Source organism: Molossus molossus, unplaced genomic scaffold, assembly GCF_014108415.1.
Source record: "Molossus molossus isolate mMolMol1 unplaced genomic scaffold, mMolMol1.p scaffold_m16_p_2, whole genome shotgun sequence".
Classification (NCBI taxonomy): domain Eukaryota; kingdom Metazoa; phylum Chordata; class Mammalia; order Chiroptera; family Molossidae; genus Molossus; species Molossus molossus.
The window spans coordinates 113,708,051-113,733,133 of NW_023425355.1; the positions used below are offsets into that span (position 1 = coordinate 113,708,051).

Genomic DNA, 25,083 nt, shown 5'->3' on the forward strand with positions numbered 1-25,083 from the left:
GTAAATATCAGTGTTCTGAAGGTTGTGGCTCGGTGTGCTGGGTTTGGATATTTATGGAAAGGACAAAGCTGAACAACAATGTCTGGTTTTACTGTCCTGGGTAGAGTCACAGACCAGGCAAAGATTCAAATATCCCAGTGATCCACCTCTGCCTGCAGGCTGATTATTAGTGTCAGTCACTTAATGAGCCTCAGATTGTAGTCTTCAGCTGGATGTAAGCTCTCCCACAGAGGGCATGGTGACAGGATTTCCAGCAGATGAGGCAGTTGTTTGCCCCTGGGCTAAAGATGCTTTGAGAGGAAAACTCTGCCTGAAAAAAAAATGGTTTCTGTAGTGTAGGTTAATGACTCAACACAGGGGCGCAGGCAGCTGCCTTCACAGCTTGGACCCCAAAACCTAAAAACCCAGTAACCACAAGCTGGGCCCAAGGCTCAAAGCACCCAGAGCCTTGTCTCTGCCTGCAGGCTGGCTGGTAGTCTCTGACAGTTAATGAAGCTCAGGTTGCAGTTCTGAGCTAGGCACTGACTCCTTCCAGCTGGTGCTGGACAGGGTTAAAGTCCAGTGGATAGGGTATTTGCTTCCCCCACCCTGGGCTATAGCTGCTTTGATGGGAAAACTCTGCCTGAGAAAAAGGGTTTCTGCAACATAGGTTAATGGCTCAGCACAGGAGCTTAGTCAGCTACCTTCACAGCTTAGTCCCCAGAACCACAAAACAACAACCTAGAGCCAGGCCCAAGGTTCAAAGCATTCAGAGACTCGTCTCTGCCTACTGGCTGGCTAGTAGTCTCTGACAATTAATGAGCCTCAGGTTGCTGGGCAGGGTTAAATTTTAATGGGTGGGGCAGTTGCTTCCTCCCTATCCAGGCTAAAACCACTTTGATGGAAAAAGACTGCCTGAGAAAAATGTTTTCTATAGTGTGGGGGAATGACTCAGCATAGGACTCCTGATGGCCTCCTTCCCAGCTCTCTCCCTAGTGCCGCAAACCCCCAACTCTCCTCACATAGCTCCAGTCCAGTCTGCCTTCTCTCTGCAGGAGCCCAAGGTGAGTGGCTGTAGCTGAAATTTAGTGTGCTGGCCCTTCAGGCAGTTTCCCGTATTCCCAGCACCTCTCCCTGACAGACAGAACCTCTGCTCTGGTGTTTTTCACAGCCAGGTGTTATGTGGGCACCTTTCCCTGTTCCACCACTCTGTGCTGGGGAGCCAGCTTGGGGTTTAAACCCAAAACTTCTCAGGGGGAACTGCTCACAGCTGAGACAGCCCTCAGCTGCTGCCTGTGGGAGCCCAGCCAGCCCTCTCGTGCCTCCACACCTCTTACTGGTCTCAATTTGGGCTCCTCTTTACATCCTTCATTATAAGGGTTCTCTCCAGCTGATCTTCAGTTGTTGCAGATGACTTTTATTTTATTTTATTTTTTCTTTATTGATTTTAGAGAAAAAGGAAGGGAGAGGGAGATAGAAACATTGATGGCAGAGAACATCGATCAGCCATCTCCTGTATGCCCCTCACTGGGGATTCAGCCCACAACTTGGGCATGCGCCCTGCCCAGTAATCAAACTGGCAACCTATTGGGTCAACACTCAGCCAATGAGGCACACCTGCCGGGCGACTTTTCTTTATTTCAGTTGTAATTCCAGTTTGGTCCTGGGAGACAGTCTGTGTAGCTTCCATTCATTCTGCTACCATTTTTTTCAAAAAACCATCTGTGTAACATTTGAATACATGCTGGCCTGCCTGAGCAGGTCCCATCCCCAGTGAATGGGTTCATCTCACTTCAGCTTGGTTGTTCTCACTGAATTTATGATCATATTTAATCGTTATTATCTATTTCACAGACCAGGAAAATGAAGAAATTCAATGCCTTAAATATCTCAAGTTTGAGAAATCACAAATGTCAGGAGTTAATTGCCCTTGCTTAATATTATCTTGTTCCCTGATTGTTTCATATGTGTAGACCATGTTTCCTCAGATTATAATTAATTCTCCTTTAGCCATCATATATAGTGTAAAAGTGGTTAAAGCTGTGGATTCAGATGGACCTGGGATTGAACTCCAGCCTTGCCACCCCTAGCTCTGTGAACTCTGACTCTGAGCCAACCTCATGGTCTTGGAATAAGAATTAAGTAGATTAGCCCTGGCCGGCTTGGCTCAGCGGTTAGAGCATCGGCCTGCGGTCCGGAGAGACCCGGGTTCGGTTCCCGCTAAGGGTACGTACCTCGGTTGCAGTTTGTCCCCGGCCCTGGTTGGTCGTGCAGGTGGCAGCCACTCGATGTGTCCCTTTCACGTCGTTGTTTCTCTCTCTCTCTCCCTCCCTCTCTATCTGAACAAAAAATGTCCTCAGGTGAGGATAAAAAAAAATAAAAAATACAAAAAAATAAAAAGAATTAAGTAGATTATTTATCTACCATGCTTAGCACGGTGCCTAACATATGCTTGATGCCTACTAAATGTTATCTAATGAACATTAGTTACCACATAGTGTCTTATGTGTAGGGTACATAGTAGTATGTTCTCGGTAAAACACTGAATAGATGAATAACTTGTTCATTTGCAGAGAGGTTAGCCTCACCTCAACTATTCTGTGCAGTGTGTTTTTCCATAGATAGAAACCTGTATGTTTTGGACAGACATGTATTTCTATAAATTGCTAATTAACTTCAGCCTAAGTCATAGAATGATACATGACCATTTGAGAACATTAGATCTTTCAGATTTGATGTTAGCTAAATAATGAAATTAACATATACCCAAGTAAGAGCCTTTTTTAAGGTTAAGGTTTTTTTTTTCAAAATCATTAATGCTCAGATATCCCTGTGTCTCAGCTTCCCTACCTTCGAAGCCTTGATTTTTTATTTTTTTTTTTTTTTTGCTTTTCCAAAGTCAGAGAAGTTAATATATGCTTTGCTATTAGTAAATATTTTCAGAAATAATAAATCATTCTTATAATTTCTGAATATTTAGGTAGATGCTTAAAAGATATTTTCATTCATTCATCAAATATGTAATTGCATACTAAGTGTCAGGGGCCATGCTAGGCACTAAGGATAGTAGTAAATAGAACAAGGTCCCTGCCCTCATGGAACTTCCATTCTGGTGGGAGTGGGATGAGGGTAGATAGATGAGCTAGAGTCAGATGGTGAGCAAGTAAACTAATAAGATAATTTCATATAATGATAATAACTGTAAAGAAAAGAAATAATAATGGATCAGAGATTATAGTAAAGTGGGAGCTACTTTAGATAGTCAAGGGAAAGCCCTTCTGAGGCGTTAACACATGAGCCAAGACTCATTATGTGAAAGAACCAGCCTTCTAAATATGCAAGCCTGGGGAGGAGCAGATGCAAAGGCCCAGGGGAAGGAAGAAGCTTAGTAGGGTCAAAATATAGAAGGAAGGCCATTGTGACTTGACCATAGTAGAAAGGGAACAAGTGGTACAAAAAGAGCTAGAAGATAGGGCCTTCCCGACCATGGTAAGCAGTCTGGATTTTCTTCTCATTGCAGTAGGATGGCACTGACTGATTGGAAGCAGGAAAATATTATCAAGTCTGTGCTTTAGAAATAACTGGGGCTGATGTGTAGAGAATGGACTGTAGCCCTGGCCAGTTTGGCTCAGCGGTTAGAGCATCGGCCTGCGGTCCAGAGAGACCCGGGTTTGGTTCCCGCTAAGGGCACGTACTTCAGTTGTAGTTTGTCCCGGCCCTGGTTGGTCGTGCGGGTGGCAGCCACACGATGTGTCCCTTCACATCGATGTTTCTCTCTCTCTCTCTCCCTCCCACTCTATCTGTACAAAAAAATGGAAAAATATCCTCGGGTGAGGATAAAAAAAAAAAGAGAGAGAGAATGGACTGTAGAAAGGGATAAGAGTTAAAAGAAGACCAATTAAGAGGCTGTCGTGAGAGGTGGTAGAGGCTTGGAGAAGGATGGAACTGGTAGCAAATGGACATATTGAGATTCTGCATCAAAGATGGTTGAATACAACAGGACTTGATGATGGTTGGGATGTGAGGTGGTATGACTAACCCCTTTTACAGTTCACAGAGGAAACTGTGCCCTAAAAAGGTAAAGAGGCTTTCTTGAGGCCTCCTTGAGGTTCAAAACCCAGATCTTACTGACTCCAGCACCCATGCTCTGAAAAGCCAGTTGACTTGTATTGAGAGTCTGTTTTCCTATAAACTTAATTTGAGCTCCTTGGTCACTCCCAAATAAGCATGTTTGGATAATGTCCCATGTGGGAAATACTATTCTGAGCTATATGTACTATGTTAATAAACTTTTAAACATAGAAACTTTCTCAGAAACATTTTAAAATCATAGTTTCAAACAAATCATCACAAAAGTGCTGGCAAGGGTGTGGAGAAAAGGGGACTCTAGTGCACTGCTGGTGGGAATGCAGACTGGTGCAGCCACTATGGAAAACACTATGGTGTTACCTCAAAAAATTAAAAATTGAACTTCCATTTGACCCAGTGATCCCACTTCTAGGAATATACCCTAAGAAGCCTGAAACACCAATCATAAAGAATATATGTACCCCCATGTTCATAGCAGCACTATTTACAATAGCTAAGATCTGGAAACAGCCCAAGTGTCCATCAGTAGACGAATGGATAACAAAGCTGTGGTACATATACACAATGGATTACTAGGCAGCTGTAAGAAAGAAAGATCTCTTATCCTGTGAGACGACATGGAGGGACCTTGAGAGTATTATGCTAAGCGAAATAAGCCAATCAGAGAAAGAAAAGTATCACATTATATTCCACAAAGTGTTGGGAAAACCATGGTGGTATCAGTGTGGTGAAGGCTGAATTTTCTTCAATGTAACATTATAGCAATCACACAGGGAGAAAGTTGGACACTATTGCAGTCAGTGGAAAGTTTGCTTGGCCCTTGGACAAAAGGGTCGTGGTTTTGATTCCAGGTCAAGGGCATGTACCTGGGTTGCAGGTTCAATCCCCAGCCCCGGTCATGGTCATGCGGGAGGCAGCCAATCGACGTGTTTCTTTCACATCAATGTATGTTTCTCTCTCTCTCTCTCTCTCTCTCTCTCTCTCTCTCTCTCTCTCTCTCTCTCTCTCTCCCTCCCCCCCTCCCTCCCTCCCTCCCTCTCACTCTATCTAAAAAGAAAATCAATGGAAAAGTATCCTCAGGTGAGGATTAACAAAGAAAAAAATGCAGATACTTATAAATATTTACAAGATTTAAGAAAGAGTAAATAAATATAGATTTAAATGATTTTTTTTATAGTCTGTACTCTAAAAGTCATGAAAAAAAATATTGTCGCACTAATACCTTTTTTAGTTATTTCATTTGAAAGACTGATTTTTTTTTTTTTCCTCACCCGAGGACATTTTTGCAATTTTTGTACAGATAGAGTGGGAGGGGGAGAGAGAGAGAGAGAAACATCGACGTGAAAGGGACACATCGAGTGGCTGCCACCCACACGACCGACCAGGGCCGGGGACAAACTGCAACCGAGGTACGTGCCCTTAGCGGGAACCGAACCCGGGTCTCTCAGGACCGCAGGCCGACACTCTAACTGCTGAACCAAACCGGCCAGGGCAAGACTGATATTTTTAAAAGAACTGATCCTGGTCCTGGCTGGGTAGCTCAGTTGGTTCGAGCTTCGTCCCAATACTCCAAGGTTTCAGGTTTGATCCCTGGTCAGGGCACATAAAAGAAGCAACCAATGAATGTATAAACAAGTGGAACAACAAATCAATGTTTCTCTCTCTCTCTCTCTCAAAATCAATAAATAAAAATTTTAAAAATAAGAACAGATCCTTTGCTCATTGCAATTGTGAAATATGAAACGGTAAGGATAAAGTAATGCTTTAATTTTTTATAAGAAATCAGATCTAAAACAGATTTTAAAAGCAAATTTGCATCATACTTTGAAAAAAACAAAATGGTTAAAATCACCTTAGGTTGTGAAAGTTTCATTAAGTGGTAAATTTAATGACTTGTAATTGTGAACCAGAAGAACCACTTTTTGAACCTGATATTCATATTTTCCTGTTCATTTATTTTTTCATTTGGAATGTTCTTTTTTTATTTTTAATTTTTTATTAATTTATTTGTTACAGATGTTTCTCCTTTTCCCCCCATTGACACCCTTCTCCTGATCCCGCCCCATCCCCAGCATTGCTGTCTATGTCCATGGTTATGCATACATGCACATATGTTCTGTGGTTTATTTCTTCCCTCCCCCCATAACCCCCTCTTCTGAGGTTTGTCAGTCTGTACGCTACTTCTATGTCTCTGGGTCTATTTTGTTCATCAGCTTGTGTTGTTCATTATATTCCACAAATAAGTGAGATCATGTGACATTTGTCTTTCTCTGATTGACTTATTTCGCTTAGGATAATACTCTCCAGGTCCCTCCATGTCATCTCAAAGGATAAGAGATTTTTCTTTCTTACAGCTGCATAGTATTTCATTGTGTATATGTACCACAGCTTTTTTATCTACTCATCTATTGACGGACACTAAGAGCTGTTTCCAGATCTTAGCAATTGTAAATTGTGCTGATATGAACATAGGGGTACATATATTCTTTCTGATTGGTGTTTCAGGTTTCTTAGGGTATATTCCTAGAAGTGGGATCACTGGGATTAAATAGCAGTTCAATTTTTAACTTTTTGAGATAACACCATAGTGTTTTCCACAGTGGCTGCACCAGTCTGCATTCCCACCAGCAGTGTACTAGAGTCCCCTTTTCTCCACACCCTCACTAGCACTTGTTTGATGATTTGTTGATGGCGGCCATTCTGACAGGTGTGAGGTGATAACTCGTTGTTGTTTTAATTTGCATCTCTCTGAAATTAGTGACATTGAGCATTTTTTCATATGTCTCTTGGCCATTTGTATGTCCTATTGGGAGAGGTGTCTCTTTAGGTCCTCTGTCCATTTTTTAATTGGATTCTTTGTCTTCCTTTTGTTGAGTTGTATGAGTACTATATATATTCTGGAAATTAACCCTTTATTTGATGTATTATTGGCAGTTATGCTCTCCCAGATAGTGGGTTCCCTTTCCATTTTGATGCTTGTTTCTTTTGCTGTGCAGAAGCTTTTTAATTTGATGTAGTCCCATGTGTTCATTTTTTCTTTTTTACTGTTCATTTTAAAGTAATCATATTTTTTTCATTTTCATCAAAAGTTGTTAGTTTTCTGTCCATATCCTTATTACGGTACAAAAAGTGAAAGTGTTTCTTTCCTATTACATGATTCTTCTTACGTAGTTAAAAACAACAGCTATTTCAGCTTAGTAACAATTGCTCAATTATCCCTTATAACATATTCGAAGAAAAATATTCCAACTTTGATTTTTCTCTTTTTCATTTGGCATACTCTTTAATGGCTTTTTAAAAAACAATCTGTAAGTGGCCCCTTGTTTTCTGTTTGCAGATACATTGGAGCTTCAGGTTAAGTTTTATTTTGTAGTAGCAGTCTTTTACAGTGGCAAATTGTGGTTACTACAATCAAATATGCCCTCATTTGGTGACATAATTTGAGCATTTTTCTTTTAAACTTCAATTTGGATATGCATACATGCATATAAGTTCTTTGGTTCATCTTAGCCACCCCCCCCCACCCCCTACTCTGAGGTTTGTCAGTCTGAACCTCTGCAACAAAAATAAATTCATAAAAATTGGAAAAAAATAAATAGTAAAAAAATAAAGTTCAATTTGGATATTATTTTGTGATTCCTTATAAGTAATACATTAAAATACAATTGTTTGCTTATATTTTTAAAAGGATAAGTAGAAATCATTTGCAAAAAGCAGCATAAACACTTTCTCAAGCCCATGTAACTGGCATTATAACCTGATGAAAGCTTGGTTCTGTTTACCTGGCTATATATCCTCCAGTCATACAAAGCATGTTATTTAAAATTCACTAATTATGGAAGATACATCTATAATTGATATAGTTAACCTAATTTTAGCAGATGAAGTTTTCAGTTTGTCTATTATTGATTTTTGCTTTCTGCACTAAGTCTTAGTCTCTTAAGTGGCCATAATTAAACCAGAAAAATAGGCATTTAGCCACATACCCCACATTAGGACTCTGGGTCCCAGTGCAGGATGTAGTGAGGCAGTGAGTGTCCAGGAAGCCAAGATCCCCAGGGCCACTGTGGAGCCCTTCTCTCAAGCTGTGCACCACTTAGTGCCCTTTGGTGCCTCCCCCCCCCCACCTAGACCCCAGTTTAGACAAGCCCTCTAAAATCTTGGAAATATCTGCCATTTCCATTAGAAACCCAAATGCATATATTGCTCCAAGCACATGCTCTATTGATGACAAATCAATACCATCTTCTTTATAATTGTACTGCATTGTTACTTTAGTTTTGCCTCATATATATGCCTTTAAAATTCAAATAGCCAAGTCATAACTTGGATAAGCCTTTTAATTAAATAACTCAATTTGAGATGCTAAGGGTTATACTTTCAAAGCAATTTTAATTGCATTTTATTATCTCCAGATATTTCATTACCACATAGATCAGAATTTAAAACAGAACTGAATTTATAGTTAGCACACAAGAAAATATCTCTGTAAAGCTCCAAACATACTGATAGTCGACTGTAAAATTCTCTTTGAAGTAGAAATGTTCAAATATTCATGCTATTAAAAACTTTTTTATGATGGTACCAAAAGCATCATGTGTAAAAGAATATCCTTTTGGGGGGGGGGTATAAGGGATATTTGTTATCCAACTCCACCAAGATGACATATGCAGATACCAATACAAAGACATCACTTTTTCTTTGTTAACAGGCTTTGCAAAAGGAAGTCATAATAATAACTGTCAACTTATTTTTCATTTATTCAAGTGCTCCAAAAAATAGAAATGAATAAAAATATTAGGTAGGTTTAGAATTTGAGCTCTGTATCATATGTGATATTTTGGGAAATTACAGGTTTGGTTTTTTCCAGGTATACTTATGTGGGGTTTTTTTTCTTTTACTAAATCATATGTTGTAAATTATCTTCATCCTTTGCATTATATAACAGAGTTATTGTTAATACCATCAATGAAAGAGATTTCTTTTTAAATTTGTTTTTATTTTAAGCCCTAGCGCAAATTTGCCACCTCTGTTTACAGATGATTCTTTCTGCTAAATTATTTTAAATTGCATTATGTCAGCCTTTATTTGAACAAGTTAGTTGCTACTTTCTTGTAACATCAGACAATACCTCTAACCCAGGTAATCAACAAACACATGCATGCATTGATTTATTCATTGATTTATTCATTCATTCATTCAATCTATCATGATTATTTGTCATAAAGAAATAAGGATAGCCCTGGCCAGTTTGGCTTAGTGGTTAGAGCGTCAGCCCATGGACCAAAATGTTGTGGGTTCAATTCCAGTCAAGGGCATGTACCTCAGATGTGGTTTGATCCCCAGCCCTGGTTGGGATCATGCAGGAGGCAACCAATTGATGTGTCTCTCTCACATTGTTGTTTCTCTCTCTCTCTCTCTCTCTCTCTCTCTCTCTCTCTCTCTCTCTCTCTCTCTTTCTCTCTCCCTCCCTCTCTCCCACTCTATCTGAAAATCAATGGAAAAATATCCTCGGTGAGGATTCAAAAAAAAAAATCAGGGTATAGTTGTATCTAGGTGTACTGTGCTTTGAGTTCTCTGTAGATGAGCTATACCTTTGAGAGGCAAAGAATAATTTTATGTACGTTTATAGAATAGATTTCTGCTGGAATAGTACTATTAGTAATATTTTGCTTTCTTCATAAAATACTAGGCCTTACTTCAGACTCACGATGTAGTGGCACATGAAGTTTACAGTGATGAAGCATTGAGGGTCACGCCTCCGCCCACCTCTCCCTATTTAAATGGTGATTCTCCAGAGAGCGCCAACGGAGACATGGATATGGAGAATGTGACCAGAGTTCGGCTGGTTCAGTTCCAAAAGAACACAGATGAACCTATGGTAAGTAGGAAAAGAAAGTTTTCTATACTCATAAAATGCCAGCGTGAGTTCGAGCACCTAACTTCCACCTATACTGTTAGGAGGGGAGGAGAGAAGGAAGGCATGGGTAGTTTTAAAGAAGTCAGTTTCCGGATCCTCATTTTACCCCGGGCCCACTGCCATCCCGAACTGTTGTGCTGACGTTATGGCTAAGGCAGGTTGGTTCTCCTTTCCACCTCTTCTTTCACAATCGCTCTTTAACCTCACCAAAACAGGACATAGCTGGTACATCACTCCAGGGTGTAAAAACCTCTGGGCAGCGAAAAAGGGACAATTTGAAATATTGGCATTGGTGTCGAAAAGTGAATATCTAATGACATTGTTAAAAACATCCTTTTATAAGTCTCGTGGTTTCCCGATGTTTGACCTTAAACAAAATTAGAAGAAGACTAATTTGGAAGGCATTCAAAGAATTGAGTAACGTTGCTAAGATAAAATGGACCAATGCAGTTATTCACTTCTGAGGAATTCCACCCATGGAAGGAATTCACATCTACCTATTTAATATGAATTAATTTTCTCAAGGCTTAGGAATAGCATTGAAATAGAACTGATGCTGACCCCTTCCTCATTCTCATAAAATTAACATAAATTGGGAAGATCAAAGAAAGGCTCCTGGGTGTTAACTGAACAAAAACTGAGCCCAGGGTGAGTTTGGCAGAGTAGACCATCCAGGCAAACCAAGTAGCATGTGTAGAAACCTGAAGTAAAAAGGTTTGGCACAGTTTCAAAATGGAAAGAAGAAGCCACAACTAGACAGTAGAAAACAAGGTGAGTGACAGGAATGGGAGCACACATATACTGAAAGACATGTTAAGGGTTCCGTTCTTTCTTTTTTTAAAAAAAATCAAGAAGCTTTTTAAGCAGGGAGGTAAGAGCAGATTTTCATTTGAGAAATAATCACTCTGGAGAATGGATTAGAAGAAGACAAGAGTGTATGAGAAGACCTGTTAAGAGGCTATTATAGTAATACAGGGGAGAGATGGTGGAACTTTGAACTAGAGGAATGGATATCAAATGGAAAGAAGTAAAGAGATTTAACAAAAGAGTAAAATCAGTATACCTCAATAATTGATTGACAGTGAAGATGAGGGAGAAGCAGGTGTCGAGGATGACCCTGAACTTGAGGTTTTCACAACTGGATGGAGAGTGATGTTAACTTACTGAGACAGAATATTGAGAAAGTTCCAAGTTTGGGGGAGGAATCTTATCTGCAGGGGGGGGGGATCAAATTTAATGCATTCATGTCTTTTCTTCAGAGCATAGAAAAGGGATGTTGGGATATATAGAGAAAAACATATTACTTACTTAAGAAAATTGCCCAGTTGCTCTCCAAATTAAAGAGTTACAGAGCAATGATTCTATGACTACAGTTTCCAGAAAGCCCGCAACTGTAGACATTTCAGGTTGTATTCTTATTTACTGTTCTTGGCCAGTTGTACCCTATTATCCCAGCACTTGCAGCAAGCAGGGAACATGTGAATTACCTCACCCCTTCTGGTGCTCTCCAAGTGACTCTTTGGCTTAAGAGAATGGACAATAGCAGCTTTAAGGGACCTTGGACAAATCATTTCATGTCAATGGGCTTCAGTTTGCTCCTACTTTGCTTGGCAAGTATTGCCGAAAGCATACTTGACTAACTGATCCCCAAGATCCTACACAGCTCCGAAAGTCTAGCATTCCATTCATTCATTGTATATATTCATTCACTCATTTAGCAAATGTGCCTACTATGTGCAGATAACTATATTAGATGCCACTGACGTAGTGGCAGATAAAACATGGACCCTTTCCAGCGGTCACTGCCTATAGGGCTGCCTACATTAAATAAGCAGATGTACAGTTTAGCATAGTTTGTTTAACAAGAACAGTTATGACAGCTATAGAGGAAGAAGGCTGTGTCAGAAAGGCAGGAAGAAGGGGTGATGAACCAAACAGAGCAGACAGGAAGGTGAAATTGACCACAAGAAGGTGATCCTGAGTGTTTTGTGATCTTCATGTTCTAAAGCAGCCCAGTAACAGTTGTTTGGTCTTTTATATGAAGGCTGACTACATAGAAACATAGACTGAATAAAAATATAAAACTGTATCCCCAATTTACTTTTTTTTTTGAAAGTATAAAATGGCCTTGAATCTCCCCTAAAAATCTCCTTACAGAAACCATTCTCTCTTCTGTCTCCTATGATCATAGTGAAAGTATGTGCATTTCTTCTCTTGTTGACTGGTTGCCATAAAAATGGGAATTATTTTGTGGGAAATATGTATTTTTAATAGTAGAGTATAGTTCTCTATTACACTTGATACAGTTTCATTTGCTTGCTTAGTTGTCTTATTTAAAAAATTATATTACTATACAAGATATACCTATATGATGACCTCTCTTTGCTTTTTAGAACTTCTACAGTGTCCCACTTTGCTAGGGCCACCCCTCAAGGATGATATACGCTCATTACACCCTTGTTTTCTCATTTGTTTTTGTTTTTTTACCTTTTTTTCTTTATTTATTTTAGAGAGGGGAAGGGACGGGGGGGAGAGAGAGAGAAACGTTGATGAGAGAGCACATCGATGGGCTGTCTCCTGCATGCCCCCTATGGGTATTTGGCCCACAATCTGGGCATGTGCCCTGACCAGGAATCAAACCGACAACCTCTTGGTGCATGGGTTGACGCTCAACCACTGAGCCACACCAGCCAGGCTGTTTTCTCATTTGTAATATCACACTTGTAATTACTTCTCTATTGACTGGGACTCCCTTAGTTGCAAGTGATAAAGACCAAACTTGATCTAGCTTAGACAATAGGGGGAAAGCTTATAGAAACAAGGAAAGGCCAGGAATTCACCCCAAGCTGGGGTGGGTTCAGGAGTAGACACCCAACCCAAGCTGGGCCCGTTTTTCCCTGGAATTTGGGGACTTGGGAACAGCGAGAACATGAGTCAGTTTCTTTCTTCAGAGAAATGTTTAGGGGAGACAAAATAATGAATGTTAACTCTAGTTGCTTTGAGGTAAACTTACCCTAGCCATGAGAGACCTGTCTGTCTCATTCACTACTGTGCCTAGTAGCATATCTGCCACATTAAGGTTCACAGTAATGTTGGCTGAATGAATACATTGATTTATTAATTTCAAGGATGGAACCCCCATCATATTATCATTTCCCTTATGAAATTAGATTTGCCTTACACATTCATTTACAACATTTTCCCAGGATCACCTCTCTTGGTAACCGTACATGCTGATTAATGTGTAAGTGGGAAATGAAACGCGCCTTGCGGGCCACTTCTAAAACTACAAAATAGGAATCGTGCAAAGTTCTATTTTGTAGAATTGTACAAATTAAGACAGTCTAGATTATAAAAATCTCAAATAGTTTCATGAAGCTTTCTAACAGAGTGCTGTTCCCCAGTGAAGAAGACAGTTCCCCTGCCCTTAATCATCTCAAATGCAAGATCAGTTTCCACCAAGGGTGCTTGTTAAAATGTAGATTTCTGGGCTCCATTCCAGATTTCCTGACTCTAAGACCAAAGAATGAGCTTTAAAATGAGTATTATTTAAAAAGCCCCTGTGTGAGTCTTAGAATCAACCAGGTCTAGTATAAAAAAATATGTCTATGAAAGCTTGTCTTATAATGATGAATAATTATAAAAAACAAAAGTAATCTATTCCACAGAATAGTATTCTGGCATTAGAAATGTGGAATTTATACTTCTGGGCCAAAATGGAATAGCAGAGACCAGATTTACCCTCTCACCTGAAACAACCAAAATAAATTTTTAAACAGACAAAATTACACGAAAAAACACTTTTCAAGACATTGGACATCAGGCAATAAAGGACAGCGATCCCTAAGAGACGGGAAGTAAACAAGATGAGCCCTATGACTGTCCAGTCTTGCTGACTTGAGGCAGTTTCCAGGCCACAGCACAGAGAGTGGTAACTGAGGCAAAGCAAGCAGACGCCCTGAATTGTGGAGACAGAACTGAAAGTCCGGGGAAACCAAGGCGCCTAAAGCTCATAGGAAAGTACTGAAGAAGAGAGAGCTACACAGAGAGAGAACCCAGAGATCTGTAGAGAATCCTCCTCAAGTATTATTCTGAATACTGATCAGCACATTTATTGGAGGAAACTACCCAGAGCTAAGGAAAGACCATCCAAAAGAATTGGAGAGAACAGTGACCAATACTGACCGCCTGTTCCCACCCACCAGACCGGAAAAACCAATTTGAAGAACATTGTATAGAGTGCTCAGGAAGGTCTTGCCTCAGTAATGAGGAATAATTAGCCCTATATGGAGAATTACTCCAGACCTGCCTAACAAATCATGAAAGTAAGGCCCAAAGGATCAAACTGTTTCTTTTTTTTTTTTTCTTTTTTTTTATCCTCACCCGAGGATATTTTTCCATTTTTTGTACAGATAGAGTGGGAGGGAGAGAGAGGAAGGGAGAGAGAGACAGAAACATCGACGTGAAAGGGACACATCGAGTGGCTGCCACCCGCACGACCAACCAGGGCCGGGGACAAATTGCAACCGAAGTACGTGCCCTTAGCGGGAACTGAACCCAGGTCTCTCCGGACCGCAGGCCGACGCTCTAACCGCTGAACCAAACCGGCCAGGGCGGATCAAACTGTTTCTAAGTAACTGAACTACATCCCAGAAAAAACTTGATATTCATAAAAATAAAATAACACCAAGCATGCAACAAGATAAAATTTACAACACCTGATATCTAATCAAAGGTTACGAAGCATGTTAAGAGGCAGGGAAATGTGACCTATAATGTGGAGAATAATCAATCAAAACCAACATAGAACTGACGAAGATATTCGAATTAGCAAAAAATCTCCTATGGGATTAATGACAGATTAGATAGTTTGAAAGAAGAAATTAGTGAATTCAAAGACATAGCAATAAAAATTTTCCAAAACAAAACAGAAAGAAAAAGAATTTTACTAGTCAATAATAATGTAATAGTGTATGGTGCCAGGTGGGTACTAGAAATATCAGGAGGGTACACTTTGTAAAGTATCTGATTATCTAACCACTATGTTGTACACCTGAGACTAATACAAAATAATATTGAATATAAACTGTGATTGAGCCCGGCCGGTGTGGCTCAGTGGTTGAGCATCGACTCATGCCGGTTCAATTCCTGGTCAGGGCACATGCCCAGGTTGTGGGCCAAAACCCCATTGGGAGGCATGCAGGAGGCGGCCAATCAATGTTCTCTCTCATTGATGTTTCTATCTCTCTCTCCCTCTTCTTTCCTCTCTCTCTCAAATCAATAAAGAAAAAATAATAATAGCAATATGTTTGGGGTTTATAACATATGTAAACGTGAAATGTATAACAACAGTAGCATAAAGGTCAAAAGGAAGGAAGTGGCAGTATACTGTTATAAGGTTCTTATACCCTTTGTGACATGGAGTAATGTCACTCGAAGGTAGACTGTGATAAGTTAAAAATGTATGCTATAAACCCTGAAGCAATCACTAATACAACAAAATAAAATTATAGCTAATAAGACAACACAGGAGAGAAAATAGAATAAAAATAAATTAATCCAAAAGAAAGCAGAAAAAAGGAGCACAGAACAGATGGAACAAATAGAAATCAAATAGCAAGTAAATATATTTATACGTAACTGTATCAGTAATCATATTAAATGTAAATAGTCTAAGTTCCCCCAATTAACAAGCAGTAATTATCAGATGGGGGGGGCAGCAGCAAGACCCAGTTAAATATTGCCTCTAAGAAATGCTTTATACATAAAGACAAATAGTTTCAAAGTAAAAGGATGGGAAAAATATACCATGACGATATTTATCAAAAGGAAGCTTGAATGGCTATATTAATATCTAAGTATATTCTCAAACCACATTGGGATTGAATTAGAAATGAAGAACAAAAAGGTCTCTGGAAAAATCCCCAAGCACTTGAAAACTAAATAACACAATTCTAAATAACCCATCAATCAAAGAAGAAATCAAAAGGGAAATTAAAAGGTATTTTGAAGTGAATTAAAAATGAAACCACAACATACCACGATTGGTGGTATGCTGCTAAAGTAGCACTTAGGGAGAAATATGTAGCAGTAAACATCTATGTTAGAAAAAAGAAATGTCTTAAATCGATGACCTCAACTACAAAAGAAAAATTAAACTCAAAGTAAGTAAAAGAAAATAAGGAATAAAGATCAAAGTAGAAATCAGTGAAATAGAAAACATAACAATTGAGAAAAATCAATGAAACAAACTTTTTCTTTGAGGAGATCAGACTGATCAGGGGGGAAAAGACACCAATATTATGCATTAGAGAAGCAACATTACTACAAATTCTACAGGTATAAAACAGATGATAAGGGAATATGATAATTTCATGCCGATAAATTCAACAACTTAGATGAAATGGATAAATTCCTTGGAAGACAGAAACTATCAAAGCTCATTTAAGGAATAAAGTGAATCACTCTGTACTATTTAAAAATTGAATTTGTAGTTAAAAACCATGCCTCAAAGAAAACTCTAGGCAAAATTGTTTCACTGGTGAATTCTACCAAACATAATGAAGAAATAATACCAATTCTACACGAACTCTTCCAAAAACATTGAAGAGGAAGGAATTCTTCCCAACTTATTTATTATTATTATTATTAGGCTAACATTAATTACACTGATTACCCAAACCAGATACAGACATTACAAGAAAACTACAGACCACTAACACTCTTTAATATAGTTGCAAAAATTCTAAACAAATCCATATCTTTTTTTCCTATTTATTGAATTTATTAGGGTGACACTGGTTAACAAAATTTTACAAGTTCCAGGTACAGAATTCCACAACACATCATCTGTGCAAAGGAAATCTTACCCTTTGCAACAGTATGGATGGACCTGGAGAGCATTATGCTAAGTGAAATAAGCCAGTAAGAGAAAGATAAGTACCATATGATTTCACGAATATGTGGAATCTAATGAACAAACCCACATCTTAAATGAAAAAGAATACATCATAACCAAGTGGAGACTAACCCAGGAATACAGCTTTATTTATAATAGCCAAAAGCTACAAACAATTCAATGGGTGAATGGATAAACAAAATGGTATATCCTCATACAATAGAATACTCAGAAAAAACAATGAACTATTGATACATGCAACAGTGGTTGAATCTCACATTGTAAATGGGGTTGGGGGAGCAACCAAACTGTACTTTGGGCAATGGACACATGGTGGGTACAGTGTGCAGATGATGTTTTGTTGAGTTGTACACTTGAAACCTGTATGATTTTGTGAACCAGTGTCAACCCCAATCAATTCAATTCAAAATAAATAAAATTCTAAAAATAAAATGAGAATTTTATCCATTTAATCTTTTAAAAGTATGAACTAATCTATAGCCAGTAAAAGCATATCAGTAGTTGCTTGGGGTTGAGGGGCAGGGGATGGAGGGATGGGAGTAGATTACCAGCAGGCATGAGGAAACTTTTGGGAATGATGGATATACTCACTCTCCTGATTGTGGTGATGTTTTTACACATATAGACATATATCATCAAACTTATCAAATTGTACACTTTAAATAAGCGTATGTCAATTATACATCAATCAAAACTTTTTAAAGAATGATTAACAACATGAAAAATAAAGTAACATGGAAAATATAATTAGAATATTAAAAGCGTTATATATAATGTATGTAGCCCTAGCCAGTTTGGCTCAGCAGTTAGAGCATCGGCCTGCAGACTTAAGGCTCTTTGGTTCCATTCCCAGTAAAGAACACATACCTGGGTTGCAGGTTCAAACCCTGGCCCTGGTTGGGGTCGTGCAGGAGGCAACCAGTTGATGTGTTTCTAACATCAATGTTTCTTTCTCTCTCTCCTCTCCCCTCCCTTTCGCTCTATCTGAAAATCAGTGGGAAAATATCCTCAGGTGAGGATTTAACAACAACAAAAATGTATGTGTACGATTGTTATAGCAATCAAAATACCAAAAATAACTTTGTCATGGCATGGTAAAGTAATGAATGGTTTTCTCTTCCATTTTTCATATTTTCTTTGATGTTTTCCTAACTTTTGTAATTAAAATTATCTACAGCAAAATCACAAATATAAAAACAAGTGCCATCTCGTAGTAATTCTATTTTTACTTAACTTTTTACAGGGAATCACTTTAAAAATGAATGAGCTAAATCACTGTATCGTTGCAAGAATTATGCATGGGGGCATGATTCACAGGCAAGGTAAGTATCATACATGATTTTTTTTTTCCTTTCTTAACTTTTTTCCTGTAGCCTAGTGGAGAAAGTGTTTTTATGATCCATATAAAAGATCTATTAAGGCCTGGCCGGTTTGGCTCAGTGGTTAGAGAGTTGACAAGCAGACCAATGAGTCTCAGGTTCGATTCCAGTCAAGGGCATGTACCTCGGTTGCAGTTTGTCCCCAGCCCTGGTCGGGTAATGCGGAGGGCAACCAGTCAATGTGTCTCTGTCACGTCGATGTTTCTCTCTGTCTCTCTCTCTCTCTCTCTCTCCCTCCCTCCCACTCTATCTGATGATAAATGGAAAAATATCCTTGGATAAGGAATTAAAAAAAACAACAATCTGTTAAATATATGGTACAAATAAATGATCCATTTAAGTTATCCTAAATATTAGCCTCCATTTGTTCTTACTCATCTGCACATGCTCGAGCCCGTAGATAATGGAGGAAGGGTGTATTACAGTTCTGTTGCTGGAGCATCTGTGAATCACCGTTTAGATCCTGACTTATTAGAGAGAATGAAAGATAAAGCAAAGTTACCCTATTGGGCCACAGGATATAGGGAAGGCATCTATTCTGGAGTATAAGATATATATTTTTAAAGTTAAATGACAGTTCAAGAATTGTCCTCTCATCCATTCAAGAATGAGCTATACTATTTATAAATTGGGAAATTAGGGTTTGATAAATCACATGAAAATTTAATGGTGGGATTGGACTGATGGTTGCCAGAAGGGAGGGGAGTTGGGGGACTGGGTGAAAAAGGTGACCCCTCACTTTTGTAGTCACGAAATAGTCATGGGATGTAAAATACAGCACAGGGAATATAGTCAGTAATATTGTAATAACTATGTTCGGTGCCAGGTGGGTACTTGAAATATCAGAGGGACTACTTTGTAAAGTATATGATTGTCTAACCACTACGCTGTACACCTGAAACTAATACAAGATAATATTGAATGTAAACTGTAATTGAAAAATAAAATGTTTTTAAATTCAGTAGTAAAATAAAAGATAAATCTATGATTAGGTTCTTAATACCTGCTATAGTAAAGTACAGTCATTCTGAGGAAGGAATTCACTAAGAACGGAAGTAGAACAAAGAATGATTTTTTAAGAAAGTGGATTTTTCATTAACCTTCGCCTGGGCAGGATTTGGACATGTAGATTTACGCTCCTCTTTGAAAGGGCTGTGTTATATGTACTAATACTTAGAGTCTAATCCAAAAATCATTCTCCTGTCCAAGAATTAGACTTCCTTTCTTTGATATCGGGTTATTTTTGTACTTAACACCTTCTTTCCGTAACCCAAGAGAACAAGAAGCAACACTGTAAGCATTTTAGTGCCTTCTTGTCCTCTTTAGAGATGACCACTGTGTACACAGGTAGTGTCTGGCATTACTGCTGCCTTCAGGGGAATCTTTACAGGCTTAGGGAGTGGACAGCACTCACACAGGAGGACATTTGGTTTTAGATTCCGGTATGAATTTTTTGTTTATTAATAATTTGCTGTAAATTCAGTAAAGTCACAATATCATTATTTCTTTCATCTCTTTTTCTTATATGAATGCACTGGCTACGACCTGCCGTCTGTAATAGAAGTAGTGTAGTGGACATCCTTGTCCCATTCTTGTTTTTAAAATGTATCTTTCCAATGTTTCCCCACGAAGACCAACGTTTACTGTAGAGTTTTTAGAAGACACCTTTTATTAGAGCTGAAGAGGTTCTTCTATAGTCTTAGTTGCTGAGCGTTTTAATTATGATCGGGTTTTGAATTTTATCAAGTGCCATTTCTGCATCTGTTGAGATGATCATTTGGTTATTTTCCTTTTATCTACTAATGTAGTAAATGACTTTTAAAGATTTCCTTATGATAAATGCCCCCTTGCATTTCTCAGATAAACCCAGCTTAGTCATTGTGTATTAACTTTTATATGTACTGCTCAATTCTGTGTGCTAATGTGTTGTTCAGGATTTTATATGTACAATTATGATTGAGACTGGCCTGTAGTTAATTTTCCTTCCTTGTGTTTCTCTGTCTGGTTTTGGTGTCAAAGTTACATTGGCATCATAGAATGACTTTGAGAGCCTTTTTTTCTTCATGAGTTCTCCAAAAGACATTGTATAATATTAGAATGATATATACCTTCAAAGTTTAGTAGAATGTGCCTATAAATCTATCAGGCCTAGTGTTTTGTTTTCATTTGGGTTTTTTTAGAAAAGATTTCTTTTTTACAACTGCTTCAATTTCGCCCTGGCCGGTTTGGTTCAGCGGTTAGAGCATCGGCCTGCGGTCCTGAGAGACCCGGGTTCGGTTCCCGCTAAGGGCATGTACTTCGGTTGCAGTTTGTCCCCGGCCCTGGTCGGTTGTGCGGGTGGCAGCCACTCGATGTGTCCCTTTCACATTGATGTTTCTCTCTCTCTCTCTCTGTTCCTCTCTCTCCCTCCCACTCTACCTGAACAAAAAATGGAAAAATATCCTCAGGTGAGGATAAAAAGAAAAAAAAAAAAAAACTGCTTCAATTTCTTTAACATTCATAAGGCTATTCAGGCTTTCTATATCTTGAGTGAGTTTTGGTAAATTATATTTTTCTTAAAAAATCTTAAATTTTAAAAAATGATTGCAGTAAGCTTTCCTATAGTATTCTCTTATCCTTTTATTCTCTGCTATCTCTGTAATTGTCCCCTCATTCATTCCTAATATTTTATTTGTGCCTTGTCCTTTTTCTCCTGATTGGCTTTGCCAGAGGTTTGTCCAAAATCCAATTTGGGTTCTTTTAATTGTATATTTATTTTCTATTTTATTGTTTTATAGTCTAATTTTTAATATCTTCTTTCTATTGGTGTTATCTAATACTTAGTTCATTTATTCCAGTCTTTCTTCATTTCTAATATATGTATTTAATACTAAACTCTACCTCTAAGTACTTTCTTATCTGTACCCCACCAGTTTTGATATTAAGCATTTTTATTGTAATTCAGTTTTAAGTATTTTTACATTTCTATTGTGATATTTTTTGTTGACCCACAAGTTATTTAGAAGTATTTCTTACATACATTTAAGAGGATTTTCTATATATCTTTTTATAATTTACTTCTAACATAATTACATTGTAGTCAGAGGATGTGGTCTATATAAGACCATTTCACTGAGGTTTGTTTCTACTACTTAGAAATTAGAAACTTGGAGTTTGATAAATAACAATATAAACATTTAATGATAAGATCAGACTGATGGTTGCCAGAGGGAAGTGAGTTGGGGGCTAGGTGAAAAAAGTGAAGGGATTAATAGATAAAAATTGGTAGCACTTTGCCCTGGCCAGTTTGGCTCAGCAGTTAAAGTGTCAGCCTGCAGACCAAAGAGTCATGGTTTCAATTCCAGTTGCAGTGAGGTCCCAGCCCAGGGCCGTGCAGGAGGCAACCAGTCAGTGTTTCTCTCTCACATTGATGTCCCTCTCTCTCTCCCTCCCACTCTATCTGAAGATAAATGGGAAAATATCTTCAGGCGAGGATTTTTTTTAAAAACTGGTAGCACTTTAATCATTTTTGTAAATGGTCCATGTGTACTTAAGAAGAAGGCTTATTTTTTTTATTGCATACAGAGTTCTCTATATGATGATTGGCTTGGGTTAATTTTTTTGTTCAAATCTTCTATATCTTAACTAATTTTTTGTCTGTTTGACCTCTCAATAATTGTTAAAATGTCTCATTGTCATAGTCCAGGGTTTTTTTTATTTCTACCTATAGATGTCTCCATTTTGGATTTATATATTTATTAGGTGAATAGAAGTGCCTGGTAAGCATTATCCTTAATAATACTTTCTACTTAAAATTTATTTTATCTAATATTAATATAGTTATTCCAGCTTTATTTTAGTTTTTGATAGCATATCTTCTTTCATCCTTTTATTTTGAACCATTCTATACTTGTATACCTCTTCCAAACATTTTCTAAGCTAGGTTTTTTCATTTTTTAATGCATTCTGATGATCACTATCTTTCAATGGGCAAGTCCATTAATATTTATTATGATTATTTCTGTCATCTTGCCTTTCTATTTATGTTTATTACATTTATCACCATTTTTGGCCTCCCGGTGCTTACCATAGGGTGTGTTCTTACACTGACTATACAGAAAGAGGAAGCAAAGTTAAAATATATATCACCATTTTTGTTTGGATTTACATAAATGTTTGTAACTATTTGTTAACCATTCCTTCTGGTATCTCAGACCATCCTTTGAGGAGCATTTTCCTTCTTTCTAAAATACATCCTCAGAAGTTCCTTTAGTGCTAATCTCTTGTTGATAAACACTCTTAGGTGATGTTTATCTGTAAATATCTTACTTCAGCCTCAGTATGGGAGATTACTTTTTCGGAGAGCACAAATTTAGGTTGATAGTAACCATCCTATTATCTTTTTTTTTTTTTTATCCTCACCCGAGGACATTTTTCCACTTTTGTTCAGATAGAGTCAGAGGGAGAGAGAGAAACATCCACATGAAAGGGACACAACAAGTGGCTGCTTCCCGCACAACCCCAGCCAGGGCTGGGGATGAATCGCAACTGAGGTACATGCCCTTGACCAGAATCGAACCCCTGACTCATTGATCCGTGGGCCAGCACTCTAACTGCTGAGCCAAACTGGCCAGGGCCATTCTGTTATCTTTTGACATCCATTCTTTGATATTGAGAAATCTGATGTCACTACAATTGTCCTTGTTTTTTAGGTGATATCTCCTTTCTCTCTGGATGTTTTAAGAGCCTTGTCTTTGATGTTCTGTAGTTGCACTACCTCCCAGCATGGATTTATTTCTATTTATCCTGTTTGGGACACATTATTCTTCCTGGATCTGTGTAATCATGTTTTCATCAGTTCAAGAAAATTTGCAACCATTATTTCTTCAAATATCACCTTTTCTTCATTCTCTCTGTTCTCTTTCTAAACTCCAGGTAGATGTATGTTAAACATTCTCTCCGTTTCTCTTAATATCTTTTTCTTATTTTTTTATTTCTTGTTTCCTGTTTTCCTTGTTTTGTTGTTTCTCTGACCTGCAGTCTAGATTATTTATTTATATCTTCCAGTTCACTGAAACTGTCTTCAGCCATATCCGAACTTCTGTTCAACTCATCCATTTATTGGCTTATATCACCAGTTATATTTTTCTTTTCTGGAAGTAGTAGACATTTGGTCTTATACTTATTTTCAGATCTGTTCCTTATTTTCAGATCTGTCTATTCACACCTAGTAATCTTGTGTTGCATTCTCATCCTTGCGACTGGGTCCTTTACTTGTTTCTAGTATTTAATATATAGCTATTTAATATTCTGCATCTGACCATTCCAGTATCTATCCTCTTTGAGGATCAAAATCTGTTTTTCCTATTTCTTATGGCTCACATAGTAGTTTGCCTTATTATATGTTTGGTGATCTTTGATTTTTTTTAGCTCATTGCTTATCTAATCAGTGGAAGCCTTGTAGGCCTAAACTGGGTATGCTGTCCTCCAGAGGCTTGTTCCTTGTTGTACCAGTTGCAATAGAGTGCCAGTGATCTGGGTCTTGGCTTCCTACAGAATCCCAGGCACGGCTTCTCTAACTATGTTAGGCCAAGGCTCAGAATCCAGCTAGCAGGCGTTGCTACTGTGGCATTCACCCTTCCCACTATTTCATGTCACCCTTTGTTTAACACCACTTTGGATCAAGCTCACAGGGTTCTTTTGTGTGAAGAAGAGGGTGGGGATGAAAACAGGATATGTTCGTAGGGGGTTGCACTCCTTTTATGAGACCAGTAACACTTCAGGAGGTGTGTCCTAGGCAGGATATAGCTTTGAGCAGTTTTTTGAGTGGCCAACCAGCCATATTGGAAGCCAAAGTCCCCAAATTTGGGGGGTATTATTCTGTTAATTTTCAAACGTGAGTAGAGAGAACGGTGCAATGAGTTCAAGGAGCAAACAGTGAAGAGGTTAGTTTAGTGATCGCCCATGTACCCATAATCCAGCTAGAATTATTGTTTATTAATGGCCACACTGGTTTCATCTGTACTTGCCCAACTACCCAATCCCCTGGATTATTTTGAAGCAAATCCCAGGCATCTGATTTTATTTATATGTATTTTAGAATGTGCCTCTAAAAGATACTGTGAGCTTTTCATAACATCAGGTCAGTATGTAAACAAATGTGCATAACTTATAAATAAAGAGGCAGAATTTTATAACATTCTATTTATGCATTGGTTCTTGGTCAGTTTTTCAAGTTAAAGTATTACAGGATGCTGAAATACCAAGTTATTATAAAAAGATTGTAGTATATCTAAATTTAATGTTACATGCCCGGCCGGCTGCTGTGGCTCAGTGGTTGAGCATCAACCCATGCACAAAGAGGTCGCGGGTTCAATTCCCGGTCAGGGCACATGCCCAGGTTGTGGGCCCGTTCCCCAGTGGGGGGCATGCAGGAGGCGGCCAGGCGATGTTCTCTCTCATCAATGTTTCTATCTCTCTCTCCCTCTTCCTTCCTCTCTCTAAAATCAATAAAGAAAAATTAAATTTAGTGTTACATATGTATTATTATATCACAATTCTTTGAAAATCAAGAGCCTTTGTATTATATTTGGTAGATAATATTGATAACAATAATAACAGGAAACACTTAAATGGTACTTACTATGTTCCAAGAACCATTCTGAACCCACTATATTTATTAAACTCATTTTAATCCTCACAACAGTCCTATGAGATAGGTACTATTTTCATCTTTATAAATGTGAAAATGGAGACATGGAGAATTTCAGTAACTTACCCAAGATCTTAAAGCTAGTAAGTGATGAAGCTGGGATTTG

At 38.2% G+C, this 25,083-nt stretch overlaps 1 protein-coding gene and 1 pseudogene across 7 annotated transcripts in view; both read left to right on the forward strand.

Annotated features, from left to right (window-relative positions):
• The window catches only part of CASK (calcium/calmodulin dependent serine protein kinase), a 440,186-nt gene that overhangs the window by 371,346 nt on the left and 43,757 nt on the right, over nucleotides 1-25,083 (forward strand). For all 7 annotated transcript variants that reach the window (XM_036270439.1, XM_036270436.1, XM_036270433.1 and 4 more), the window contains exons 14-15: nucleotides 9,761-9,949; nucleotides 18,151-18,229. In XM_036270439.1, coding sequence (XP_036126332.1) covers nucleotides 9,761-9,949; nucleotides 18,151-18,229 — 268 coding nt within the window. The remainder of the gene's footprint in view (nucleotides 1-9,760; nucleotides 9,950-18,150; nucleotides 18,230-25,083) is intronic.
• Nucleotides 22,336-22,437, forward strand: LOC118636834 (annotated as a pseudogene).